The sequence below is a fragment of the Pundamilia nyererei genome, unplaced genomic scaffold (genome assembly GCF_000239375.1).
Source record: "Pundamilia nyererei isolate P.nyererei 1_Seehausen unplaced genomic scaffold, PunNye1.0 scaffold00192, whole genome shotgun sequence".
Classification (NCBI taxonomy): domain Eukaryota; kingdom Metazoa; phylum Chordata; class Actinopteri; order Cichliformes; family Cichlidae; genus Pundamilia; species Pundamilia nyererei.
This window is the reverse complement of record NW_005187593.1, coordinates 1126118-1140542: the sequence shown is the minus strand read 5'-3', so window position 1 is coordinate 1140542 and position 14425 is coordinate 1126118. Positions and strand designations below refer to the sequence as shown.

The following is a 14425-nucleotide window of genomic DNA, read 5'->3' as shown; positions in this document are numbered from 1 at the left end:
AACTTTGTGGAACAAGGGTGGAAATGCAAAACAGAGGGATGAAGTTTAAGTCAATCATATATGTTTCATTTTCAACTATACTCATTAGTAAAGACAATTTTTAAAAACAATTTTCCATATTTTGCTTTGGCCTCTTTGTGTCAAGACAGCACACAGAGTTAAAAACTGAGAAATTGAATTGCAATTCTTCAAATGACCACTAGAGACCCGTTCCAAAAGCGAGTCCGTCCCCAAAATAACAAAATACACCCTGTTACAGAAATGTTTTCGTCACTGCAAATGCTTTTTCTCCCCCATAACTATACAGAGGGGCGTGAAGGCCCTAGCATGATTAGTGGTCAAAGAAAGAGAAAAAGGTATACTGGGGACAAACAGAGTCAATTCCGCTATATTTGGTGTGCAGTGAAAAATGATCAATATGCTTTTTGTGACATTTTTGTTGGGTTGTTTTCTAATGTGAAATATGTGCCATGGCTCCAAACAGTAGGAAGTTTGTGCCTCAGTTTTCACAAGTGGAATTTTAGTATTGAATGGTACTTAATAAGCCAATAAGTGTACAGTTTATATGTAGCATGCTTCGAGTTAGCTGATAACCTAGCCGTCTACAAGTTTTTATAAGTTCACTTCTGGCTTCAAAGAAACAAAATGATGGTAGCCAAAATTCTAACTGACATTATAGTGTTTGGTTTCTAGACAACTAATGAGACACAAAATATAACTTTTATCTATTATGTGACAAACCATACACTGCAAAAGTTTGGAGTCCGAAGGTTGTTAAACTTTTTCAGGGTATTGTAGATGTTTGTAACTTTAACACTTAGGAAAACAGAGAAAGAGGAAGACAAAGGAAGATGTCAATAAGCCCATATGGATTGAGTGTGTGTTGGGGGATTCAAAGAGAGATAAAGGTTGACAATACACAAAAATCATAAAGGAGAAAACAAATCTTGCTAATCAATGTTCAGTTGGTAAATCAGGCACACTTTCCTTTTCCTCTGAGATTTGTGCTGGCGATGTTCCCCCTCTGTGCTGTTTACAATATTTCAGTGTAGTATTTAATCTTCAGCTGTGCTTCCTGTGCCACGGTTGTCAGGCTGCTGTGATTGTCTTACGGTCAGAAAGGAGGAGGGCCAGTTGCTAGGTGACAAGATCGGCGAGTCAAAGACAGACGTGGTTTTCTCAAAAGATGTCAACTTCACTGAAATTTGCAGCATTCAGGTAATTGGAATGAGGGCTCAAATCTGAGTGCTGGAGATGTGTTTTCATTTCCCCAAACCAACGCCAGTAGTGGCAAAAATCAATTTGTCACTTTGATCACTGGTGATTTAATATCACCTGTTACCATATGGATGATAAAACCAGCTATTTTCAGCTAGGGAGTTTGCTGGGATTTAAAATATGCAATATAGGGCGCTGCTTTATAGGCTGAGAGCGCCTGGCCTGGGTTCAAGTCTGACCTGCGGCCCTTTGCCACATGCCTTCCTCTCGCTCTGCCCCCGCTTTCCTGTCCTTTCCTCACTGTGTCTGTCAAATAAAGCTGGAAAAACTGATCATCTGTCTAAAACAAGCCCCCTTTAAGCAAACCTCTGATTGGCTGCTCCTCATATACAAAACAAAATTTAAACTGCAGGTGGGTGGGGCTTCTGCTCCAGAGCAAGACCGGGTCACAGACTTGATATGAGCATCAAAAGATGCTAGCACATGAGTCATACATGGAAAGCCATAACCAAGTCGCTGAACATCTGTGCTGAGTATGGCCTAGAAGTATCAAGCGCAACGCCCCCAGGGTAGTTTGAAAATGGCCAAGCTAAGATCCTGTTTGACTTCGAGATACAAACAGACAAACTGGTGACTGTGGCGGCCCTCTACTGTGTCCGCTACCAACCAGACACAGTAACGGTTGACAAGCAGAGGAAGCAATATAAACACCAGTAACACAAGAAGCTTGAGATACCAAGGGTTGAAAGAGGAGGTAGAGAAGATGAGGAGCTCGAAGGATAAAGACCGCCCACAGGGGGATTTAAAAAAACAAAAAAACAAAGCATATATATCTCTGGACAATATTTAGACTATCGCCATTTTGGTTCCTAGTTAATTATGCACTATTGTGAGCATCTGGTGGTAGTTTATTAAACATTTAAAGGTTTCTACACTAGATATTGTTTTTAGACTTTTTCCTGAATAGTAGTAAAAACAATAACCAGCTTTTATTTGTGTGGTATTTTGCTCTGATAAACCTTTTGTTCCATAAAAAAGCTGCTCTTCCATGACGCCAAACACACGACAAATGAGACATTTACCTGATGCTCTGTGATGCTCCTTTCAACAGGCACAATTCATTCAGGCGCCACCTGCCTCGTCAGAAGAATGTCACCAGTGTTGACTTCACCATGGACACAGTGCCTCTCCGCCAGTCCTCTACTGTCAGCATTGGAAGAATAAAACCTGAACTCTACAAGCAGAAGTCTGTGGACTCAGAAGAGGCCAAAGAGCCCGTGGAGACTTGTGGAAAGCTAAGCTTTTCGCTTCGTTACGACTACGAGGAGCAGGCTTTGGTGGTGAGGATCCTGAAAGCTTTGGATCTGCCTGCCAAAGACTTCACAGGCACCTCTGACCCGTATGTGAAGATCTACCTGCTACCCGAGAGAAAGAAGAAGTTCCAGACTCGAGTTCATCGCAAGAATCTAAACCCCACATTTGACGAAACCTTCTGTTTCCCCGTAGTATACGATGAGCTTTGCAACCGCAAGCTCCATTTCAGCGTCTACGACTTTGACCGATTCACCAGCCACGATATGATTGGGGAGGTGGTTGTGGACAACCTCTTTGAACTCTCTGATCTTTCCAGGGAGGCGGTTGTTTGGAAGGATATTCATGCAGCAACCACAGTGAGTTGGTGTTCACACTAAGACACTGCCAAATCCTCGCATATGTGTATGTTGTTGCTATTTAAGAAATGTTGCACCAGACCTCTGTGCTGTTACCGTGGTAGTAGTGAATGGGATTTTATACTGTTGTCAGAAATGTCTAATCAAAAAATATTATGGCAGGTGCAATGCATTGCATAATTCAAATGCTTTGGGAAATGGATTTCAACAGCCAAACACCCACACAGCATTTTCCAGAAAATGCTGGGTATTCTGCAGATGTAATTATAGAAACAGAGTAAAAATATCCAAGACCACATTTATGCAGTGACTAAAACTCTACAGGTAAACAAAAAGGGTTTGCAGGCTTTGCAGCATACTGCAGATAGCCTGTCCTCATATGAACTCTTTTCTAAAGATTTGTGGTTATTTAGCCCCCGAATGCATTTACTCCAGCATAACCACTTATCACAATTTGCTCAAGAGGCTGGGCTTTATTAATGAATGTGTTCCTGGTGAGAAACACTGAGCCTTTGCTTTCAGGTTCACTTTAGTGTCTGTGGGCTAAATTAGCAGCAACAGAAGAACAATAAATTTTGTTTTGCATAAAGAATTGTTTAACTGGCTATTCTCTCGCTTCCTTAATATATAATAATTTTTATATTGATGCTTTCTAAAAGCACAGGCATTAAGAGCTGATAAAATTTGTTTACTTAAAACCACATTTGTTGCATCAATTAAATTTTACCCTTACCTATGAGAACTGCATGGAGACTGTGCAAGAGAAAACTGCAGTCGGGTGTGATTTCAGTGCTCATTACATTCAACTCCAGAGGAATGCTACACTATCATAGACTCATAAGACATCACTTTAAAATAAACGGACTAATGTAACTCTATAGACAACTTCATATAGAGTTTGGTAATATAAATGGCATGGAGAAAGTTTATATTTATATTTTTCCTCCTGTGCACATCTCATCATAGTCACTTGGATTGTGGGATTTCTTTTTTTATATTCCTATTTCTGTGTTGACACAACCAAAGGCAGCTTGGTAACTTTGGACCTGTACTAATCTTAAGGTATTTATCTGACAATTTTTATGGCACAAGTAGTATTTATAAACATGTGTGGTTATAAGGTATTGTCTAACTTCAACTCCCTTCCTATTGGTTTCTCTTAATTTTTCTGCAAGCACTTGCCAACTATTCTCCAACCGGTGCACAAACTGTGAAAAGTGCAGCTTGCTGAAACCAAAACATATGGGAAAACATAGGTGAAATGTTTACTTTCACAATTTCACTACAACTTGGAGAGTAGTTGCTGAGCGTTCGCAGATGAGTTTATCATGTAAACTATGGGCAGCTGCAACGCCTCGCTAACAACCATAGCAATCTCAGTGAGGTTTTGAGTGTAGCACCTTATACCTCTTTGTGATCAATCTTGGGGAACACACGTTTCCCCTTATTTCAAGATGTTTACAGACCAGTCTGTAGGTCTGTGTGAGAGAGGCTTACAATAATCGAACATTTAAGCCAAACTCCAATGTTAATTCAATAGTAAGATGTAGCGTACGGGATTTCACTGGCTATAAATGTGTAGTTGCAGAGAGTTGTCTAGATTACACAACAACTATGATGTTAAATTTCAGCAGAAAAAACAGTCTTCACTTCTCTTTTTAGTAGTTATAGATAATGTCATTAACAATTACCAATGTAACCTAATTCATTGTGTAAACTATGACAGAATAAACAAACAAACTTAATTTTAAGAACCTCTACAAACTAACAATTAAATGAGCTGCAAAATCATGTTCTTACGTTTTGAAATCACAACATACGCTATTGGTATTCGTTTTGCTAGCAAACAAATTGAGCCAACAACAAACTCAACTACAATGAATCAAATAATATTGCATATACAATAGTGATTTAAAAAACATGCTAACAGGTCTATAAAGCCATAATGATAAGATCATTTAGATGTTTAGCAGCTATACATTTTGCTGTCTTGATTATCTTAGTTTATGCTAGTATGCTAACATTTGCTAAATAAACTGTATTGTTTATTACCAACAACAGTTGACAGATTTGTGAATGACTTTCATTTCATTGATACTTGGTCATAAACCGAAGTTTCTGAATAATTGAAATATTGGCCTGATGATGATGATGAAGTCTAATACAAAGAAGATGTTATAATGTTGATCTTGTGGTTTCTCAAGTCATTGCAAAACATGATAGTTTAATGCGTCTATCTGTTTAAAAAAGATACTTTCCCATCAATTACCAATAAAAAAGTTCATTCTAACGATTAATATAGTGACATATCACACTATGTATGATTTAACCTCTCCTGGCTATGATTGCCTGTGTTACAATTTTTGACCAACCACCAAAGTATTGTTGAGATGGTTTTCTTAGGACTGTTACCAAAGCCTGGAAACCATACATTAGTACTATTTACTACTAGATTAATGATTTACGGTTATTGGATGAAGAAACAGTAACAAATCTGAACAGTTGATTGTTAGTTAAGTTTACCGCCATAAAGAATTGAAGGACTGAGATAAATGTCAAATCGCCTGCAGAGCCATGCTAATTAAACTCTCACTATCAGCTCAATGCATATGACCTCTTTTAAAAACTGACCTGTTTGCTCCTTTGCTTTGGCATTTTGATTCACAGAATGTGGCAAATCATTTAAATTTGGTTCAATACATTCTGCTCTCTTTTCTTTTTATGCCCTCCAGGAGAGTATCGATTTGGGAGAGATCATGTACTCGTTGTGCTACCTCCCCACAGCAGGGAGAATGACCCTAACAGTCATCAAATGCAGAAACCTCAAAGCCATGGACATCACAGGCTCCTCAGGTAATCAAATAGCAAAATAGTCTTCACATCAAAAGCAAAACTTAGGAATTAATTAAATATAGTTAAGCTGAGAGAGCAAAAAGAAATAGGGACGATATATATCCTTTATTTTTCTCTTTAAAAGTCTCTTTTATAAAATATTCTGAGAACATAGGACACATTGGTTGTGGTTTTTAGAAATAGAGTCACACACATAAGAAGAAACTAGCCCAAGCAGTGATTTATTTGCAAAAACCAATCCATGGGAAGGTCTGGGATATACAGAGCTGGTCACTTAGCAGCAGCATACAGAAGAGAGTGATGTACAAGTTTTCCAAGGTCTGTAATAAATGTAAAGAACAATGATAAATGGCATCCAGCCTCTTTAAGTATTGGCCAGGTGAGAAGTTCCCCTGTAGGTCGCCTGACTTAGAGCACAATAAAAAATGCATTCCTGAAAAGAAACCTAATTTATTTATTTTTTATCTTGGACACAGGATTTTCAATATAAAGTTTAAATGAGAAAAATCTGATCGATAATGATACCTGAATACAAGTTTCAGCCCTTTGATTATTTATGAATAAAATGAACTTAGATTTGTCTGCATTTAACAGCAACTTATGTAAAGTTAAATGATACTAAGCATCATAATAGGCAAACTACTGAAATCTGAGGGTTTTTACAACTGAAAAACACAAACAACAGCAGATTGTATCATCTGCATAAAAATGGGAGGAGGCATTTGATAAATCATTGACAGAGAGGAGTAGTGGGCCCAATATGGAGCCCCGAGGAGCACCGAGGGATGCCAGGAGAAAAACCAGAAAGGCAAAAACAATGCACAAGAAACTGAAACAAAGAGGCTAATGAAGTTTAATGTCAGAAGCCATGAAAGCTTTTGACACAATTGCAAATTATTTCATATATTTGTCTCTCAGATCCATATGTGAAGGTCTACTTGATGTGTGATGGACGGAGGTTAAAGAAACGAAAAACAACAATTAAGAAAAGCACACTTAATCCGGTGTACAACGAGGCTATCATCTTCGATATTCCCCCGGAGAATGTGGAACAAGTCAGTCTGTCCATCATGGTCATGGATTATGATCGGTGAGTTAAATACTCACTAAATACTGTTTATGTTCACATGCTTACATTAAAACGATAAAGTGAGCAGAGTAGAAGTAGATCAAAACATATTTTTAATTTAGTCATGATCCAAAGCACATGTGTGTCAATGTGTGTGTTTTATGACTACCAGTGTTGGACACAATGAGGTGATTGGCGTGTGTCGTACGGGGCCAGATGCTGAAGGGCTCGGACGAGATCACTGGAACGAAATGTTGGCTTATCCACGGAAGCCCATCACGCACTGGCATGCTCTAGGAGAGGTACAAGCATGTTCTTTTCCTTACTAGTCTTACAGAGCCCGATTAAAACTTCTGAATGTGAGACTGAACTGTATAGGTGTTATGGTTTGCAAAGCAAAGAAACCACACAGTAGACTGTCACATTTTCTAAATGTCAATCTATTCCATCTCTACGGGGAGCACATTATTTATGTCTTTTTATTTTTATTTTATATTAGTTCAATTGAATCTTTCCAACATTGTGAAACTATGAAATCATCCGGAACGTGTAATTGTTGCTTCCCAATTTAGGGTTTACTTTTCTGATTAATTTCCAAAGTTTTAGGGAGCCTAGACGCAGCTGCAATGTTAATGAGCAGCTGTTTTCTCTTAAATTGCTAATACTGCAGATTGAAAGTGCCCTCTTTGATATCTGCAAGGAAAAAGGGTTCTTATTGCATGGGGACATATGCATCCAGGGGAAAAGGGATTGTAAACAAATACATTTTGTCTTAAAATTAGTCTCCTGTCTGTAAATCAAACAAACAAACAAACAAAAAAACATAAAGAACAACCTTGAAGGGATTTTGAAAAGTTTATTAGCTATTTTTCCCAAAATCTCATTGAGACGCTTAACATTTATTTCTTTGCAATACTAAGGCACCAAATTTGTTTTCTAAGGGAAAACAGATGGCTTCACTTCATGAAAGCTGGTCTCCAAACCATTGTTACTTACATGTTGCATGTGTTCATTTAAGTCATGCAGCAAAAGGCGCATGTAGTCCTTTTAATGGGGCCTGTTTTTCAGATAAGGAGTAGCTAATCCTGTACTCATAGAGAAGTTGTCAGTTTTATAGACTGGAAGGCTTTTTTTCCTTTTTACAGAGCACAGCTGTTTCACTACAGTAAATTAATATTTTACATGTTATCAATTCTTTCCCTCTTTTGTCACACCCACTCCCCACCTGGAGAATAGGAAAACACAGGTGATTACCTATTTTCAGTGGTAAACCTACATTATGATTTGGTGAAAGCTGTGATCATAGGCAAAATATATGCATTATCTAGAAAGGACCTTTCTACAGGTGGTAGTTTGCACAAGCAACAAAGCAGCAGATTTTACAATCAAGAAAATAAGAAAACTAAAGGTTAAATAACCATTTAAACAGAGAAATACAAGTGGATTAATAACATTTAACATGTAACTTCAGGAAAGGCTCTTAAATAATGGAGGAAGGTATTTAAAAGAGGTCACTGACTCAACTGACCTGATTTTCTCAGGCAGCTTGTTCCATTGTCCTGAGACTCTTACTGCGAAAGCTCTGCCACCTCGAGTTTTCGGCTCTCTATATATAGAGATATATATATATAAAACATACTGAAGGTTAAAACAGGTGTGATGTGGTCACTTCTCTAGGTTCTTGTTAAAACGTCTGGTAGTTGGGCTTTGGACAGTCTGATAAATAGATTTTTTTTGTCAAAGCAGGGAAGAGGCTGTTGAAATGTTGAAATAGTCGAGGTCTGAGGAGTCACGAGTTGTGGGAAAGCTTGAAAGGATCATGTGTCAAAGCAAAAAATGGATACACAAGACTGATGTACAGTTGAGTCTATAAATATTTGGAAGGTGAAAGAGTTTTTGTATTTCCACTGTACGCCAACTATTGAAGTGCAGGCTTTCAGCTTTAATTTAAGGGGTTTAAGAGAAGTATTCCATTAATTACAGGAATACTAAGTGTGCCATTTTCAGAGGCTAAGAAATAAATTAGAATTATTTCCATGGCTTGGAAAAGCTAAAAGCAACCAACACCTAACCAAGTCAAGAACATTCTAAAGGATGTCATGATCAAAGTCTACAGTCGAGAGAATCCTTCATAAATGAAAATACTGAGAGTTTGTGACAAGATCAAAATCATTAGTTACACTCACGATGACGATAAAGGAACGATCCTTACATTTAAAATAATTTTTTTTACTGGCCAGATTCATTTTGAGCTTCTAAAAATTAGGAATTATGTATAAAAAAAGGCTTTAAATCCTTCATAGTTTATGTTATTTTGGAAAAACCCTTCAGGTTAAGCTGGAAGTCTGAACATCTTGGCAGCATTTCAGTCCAAATTATAAAAAATATATTTATTGTGCAAATTCTTATGGACGTCACTGTAGCCATTGAGCACCCAGTATTTTCTTTAGTAATTGCATCTTGAATTATCACATCACAATCAAGTAGCAATATGTGACTAAATTGATTCTTTACATTTCTATTTAATTTGGGATATAATCCGACATACCCTATATGTAACAAGACAAGGGAAATGATATACACTGCTTAAGGTCCAGTTGCTCCAAAATAGATTTGCCTATGATCACAGTGTATTTGTAGGACTAGAGAAAATACCTGCTTACCAGGGAAAGACTGGATAGCTCTTTAATGTTGCTTGTTTTGTGATGCTTTACCTTTCAGTGGCCTGGAAGAGCAGCAAGCTTTGAGAGTCAAGGTTCATGTCCTTCACCCAAACCTCCACATACACCCTGATGATCACAGGTGGAGTGCCAGCATCACCTCTGTAAGAAACCAGATGTTTGTTTGCCAACAAGCTATGTTGCCTATCACCCTTTTGAGCGGATTGAATTCATGTTTCTATGTTTGTACTGAAGTTTATTCATTTGAATGCAAGTTCTTCAAGTGCTCTACAGAGATGGCTATGCACAGCACTCACAGTCATTCAAAGTTTGTTTTTCATACGTGTGCTTTGGAAACGTATTTGACTAACATTTACACAGACCACATGAATGGTAGGCCTCACTGCAACAAGTTGTGGTGGTTAACTTGCAGCGTTATCAGTTTTTTTCAGTATCAGAGCATCATTTTTCCAGCCCTCAAGCTCTTTAGTGCGTTACCATTTTAGTTTGAAATGGCACAAAGTTTAAGGGCTATGCTGCTCAGTACCACAAAAATATTTACTTGATGAAAAACACTTGATGAATCCAGCGAGTCATGCTCTAGGTTTTATTTGGGAATGCAGGTAACTGAGCCTCTGCAAGGGCTGAGAAATCTCAGTAAATATATCAGTCACAGCTGTCACAGATGTGTAAAACAGAATAGCCATCACTCTGCAGGACTCTCATATTTGGAGAAACAGTAGCTGGTTCATGTAGCATATGTACAGAAAGATCAAATTAAAGTGTGTCTAAATGAACTTCAGACTAAATTGGTTTCTTAAAATTGGCCACAATGAAATGACAAATTCATCTTTATTTTTGTACACACAGAACAACCTTATTTCATAACTGCAAACACAAGCAGCAGTATTATTTAGAAACAATTAAACTTACCCTCTAATTAGTCCAGTAACACTGATATTGAAACTCCCACGTTCATTATTGTAGGGTGTTCACTTCAGAACGCATGGAGATGACCGCTGTCGTGGACTGTGAGATTTGGCAGTTCGTTCCCACTTGAATGTTCATTTTCACGCAACCACAGGCAGGTTTTGTAAACACATCTGTTTGTCCTCTGTGTAAACTTTTGATGTGCAACATTAAAAATAAAACTGTTGTTCTTTTTAAACATACATAATGAAGCATAGTGAACAGAATAAAAAAGTAGTGACATCTTAGGTGTCTTATATTAACAGTAATAATTAGGCAAATTAACCTGTACTGGAGTACAAGAATAATGCCGCGTCGTCTCCATATATCATTAATTTATAAGGTTGCTAAATTTTTCTTTGGGAGACGGAGCTTTAGCTGCAATCTTTTAGCATTTGATTGCGCTTTTAGGATCCCTGCATTATATTGACATTTTAAATCGAGTCAGTGGGAAACATTAAAGAGTTAGTATTTTAAATACTCAGATAGCTAGCATAGTTAATAAGCTAGCTGCAGCCGCTAATAGTATAAAAGATCAACATAGCTGCTGTGAAGCCTCGAGGTTCACAGTGTTACACAGTCGCTGAGATTGCCGTGGCATTAGCCAAGGAGCATACCCTGGTTAACCTGCCTTTTTAATTAATAATTTACCAAACTATAATTTACCAAATGAACTTCATGTTTTATTCACTAAAGCTTGAAACTAGTTACTGGTCAATCAATTGAGAAGGGCTCAGCTTAAAGCCACTACTGCTCATCAAAAGAAAAGACTAGATGCATTTTGGCCATGTCCGTGTTTGGGTCAGACCAAGGACACACGAGGTGATGTTTCCCTCCCGACCCCAATCTGGGTAAGTGTCAGAGGATGGATATGAAACCTGAAAAATAGTTCTGAGACTTAGAATAACCATAAATGACAAATACAATTCTAAATCCCATTTATGGGTCGGATTGTTTGGTTAAGGTCATTCTAAACCAGATTACCTACCCCTGCTGAAACAATTTTAGCAATTTTAAAACAATGCATGTTTAAAGCAGCTGCACCTTGGCTGAACTTGTCAGAGAAACGAGGCCACTGTGGAGCTGCCTTGGCCTTCTACATTCATGGTTTATACTGTCTACGGCTCCAGCTGATAAGGTCTGCAGCTGTGTCTGCAGGTGGCAGCTGTGTTTCAGGTGATAAGAAAAAAGAAAATCTTGTAAATTTAAATGGCTTGACAGGTATAATAGTCAGCAAGGAGTAGGTGTTATTGAACAGTTAATTTAATTTAAAAAAAGCGCAGAAGATTAATACAAACAGTGGCTAACACACACACACTCAAATATTTCCATATATTATGAATATTTTTACAATATTTTATATTTTTAAGCCACATGAAATAAACCACAGAACATCATCTCAGATTTTCCTGTGACTAATAACTAATAAGAACCCAACATAGCAAATAGAAAAAGGCTATGTACTGTTATCTTACTTGCAAATGCAGTTAATGATGCTCTTTTCCCCTTGCTCTGTCCTCTGTGTTAAAAAAAAAGAGAATATTTTTACTTGTAGCATGCCTCTCACCACTACAAAAAAATTAAGCACTTATCGGGGGAAATGCGAATATGTCAGAGTATTTCAGATTAAAAAGTTTGTGTTTACAGTTGTATATATCCATACTTGTCAATGGCACTTTTGTTTGTATATATTGAAAAGTGAATTCTAAAAAGCTGTCGTAAACTTATGGAAATAGAGACATCACAATGTATTTCTATTGTTTGGTGATACTTTGAAGCGCTCCAACCTGTAAACGAGTGCAATTTCGACACGTTCTGTAATAGTTGTGAACAATTAGTCAAACTGGAGACCCAGTGAAGCCAATTCTACCTTACCGAGCTATTCCATGTTTAGGACCTTAGAGCTTTGAGCTGTAATTGTTTGAGTATATATGGACCGAGAACAACTTCGACTACTGTCATGATGTGTACAGTTTGTGATAACTTTTGTAACAATTTAAAGTAAATATTTGGGATATAATTTATTGTATCTGTTTCATATGTATTTTAAACACATAAATAAAAAAAAATATCAGTAAATAACAGTATGTCTCACTCTGTCTGGGCAGGAATTATATTAGTCTTCTAGTGGCTAAAGAAATCAAAGTATATAAAAGGTGTCTAAAGTAAAAGGGGGCATTCATAAAAACCATACTTGATTTAAATTTGGAAAATCCCGATGTGCACTGTGCTCCTTGATCTTTAAGTAACCAGAACGTGCTACAGAGAGGCATGCATATATAGCAAAAGTACTGGAGAGATGCACAAGGAAACAACCTTGAAGGGGATAGTGACCAAAGTGAAATCAGGTAGATTTCTTTTTTTATAATCATAGTTTTTTGTGTGTGTGTGAGAAAATAAAGTTTTAAGAGGACTTTTTAAGGTCATGTGGAAAAATGAAGTACAGCCTTCTATAAAAGCAGCAATTCTAGTTATTTGATGGTCTGGAGCATTCAGGTGTGTGTTAGAAATTTTAAGGATGAAAGACCTCAGTGAGGATCTTAGCGAAGCAGCTGTTAATGGCCATCAGTCCATGAAGGGTTATAATTTCCAAACAATTTCAGCTCCATCATTTTACAGCGAAAAAGATTATTCACAAGTGGAAAACATTCAAGACAGCTCTCAATTTTCCCAAGAGTGCAAATTCACACTAAGGTCAGGCCATGCAGTGCTCAGAGAAATTGCAAAAATCCGAAGAGCTACGTTTCAGACCCTATAGTCCATAGTTAGCATGTTAAATGTTACGTTTAACCTTAGCGTGGCTTAGGTTTGCAAAGCTGCATCTGAACAAACCACCAGACCTCTGGAGCAATATCCTTTGGATACACAAGACAAAAATGGTGATATCTGTAAATTAAACAAAGCACAGTACCTTATGTGGCAAAAAAACAAAAATAAAAATGGAGCATATCAGCACAAACTCTTTTAACTCTATTAACTGCCAGGCACACTAGTGGAGGGGTAATGATTTGGGCTTGCTCTGGGTTTGATTGTTCTACAACCACAGGAGCCAGGCACCTCGCAGTCATGGAGCAGACCACGAACTCCAGTCAGATGTCGAGTCCTCTGTCCACCAGCTAAAGCTTAGCTGAATCCGGGCCATGCAACAAGACACAGCAGCAAATATACAACAGAATGTCTGAAAAAGAAAAGAATCAAGGTGTAGCAGTGATCCAGTCAGAAGTCCAGAGCACAGCCTGATTGAAATGTTGTGGTCTGGGCCCTAAGAGAGCTGTGCATAAATGAATTCTTGCAAACTGAAACAATACTGTAAAGAAGAGTTGGCAAAACTCCTTCACAACAATGTGAGAACCTGACAGTCATACAGAGAAGAATTACTTAATAAAGTTCTTCTACAAGCTATTGCATAACAGGGTGTTGTTCTTCACTTTTTGTTTTTCACAAGACTGCAGAGTGAAGGCTCTCTTTGGCCTGACTGTATTTTGAGAATTCATCTTTGGAAAGAAAAGGTTCAGCGGGAACTGTGGGTTTATTGATATGTTTGCTAATGTAGGGATTTCAACCTGAGCTTTAAACAAGTTTTTGAAACGTTTCAAAACTGGGTCGCAACTACATCACATACATACAAGAGCACACACTGTCTTTATACACAGGACCAACAAGTATAGAAATTACATCTATATTGTTGCTGCATTGACTGGTAACACTCAAGTGGTCAAATTAAACTTGCTGAAGTAAATAAAGCAGAAGGAAATCTCTGAAGCCTTTGAATGATGACAGTCATGTTGCTAAGTGCTTCTCATACATAATGGACAGAGGTCATCCGCACAGTACTAACTGGCACACAATGTTTGCTGACGCAAACCTGTGGCTTTTCATTGTTTCTGTTAAGGCAAAAATAAAAGCAGCTTCTTATTTTCCAGGAGTAAAAAGCAAACAGCACTGTCTACATTTAAAATGTGATGAATACACAGGATAAAATGACT

General features: G+C 37.6%; 1 protein-coding gene across 4 annotated transcripts in view; it reads left to right on the top strand.

Moving 5' to 3' along the window:
• The window catches only part of syt10 (synaptotagmin X), a 16546-nt gene extending 3003 nt beyond the window's left edge, over window positions 1-13543 (top strand). For 2 of the 4 annotated variants that reach the window (XM_013914385.1, XM_013914384.1), the window contains exons 3-7: window positions 2330-2888; window positions 5621-5741; window positions 6660-6831; window positions 6983-7112; window positions 9532-12510. In XM_013914385.1, coding sequence (XP_013769839.1) covers window positions 2330-2888; window positions 5621-5741; window positions 6660-6831; window positions 6983-7112; window positions 9532-9603 — 1054 coding nt within the window. In that variant the 3' untranslated portion in view covers window positions 9604-12510. Of the gene's footprint in view, window positions 1-2329; window positions 2889-5620; window positions 5742-6659; window positions 6832-6982; window positions 7113-8046; window positions 8057-9531; window positions 12511-13485 lie in introns of those variants that run through there. The other 2 variants (XM_005747269.1, XM_013914386.1) reach the window with 2 other exon arrangements.
• The last annotated feature ends 882 nt before the right edge of the window (window positions 13544-14425 follow it).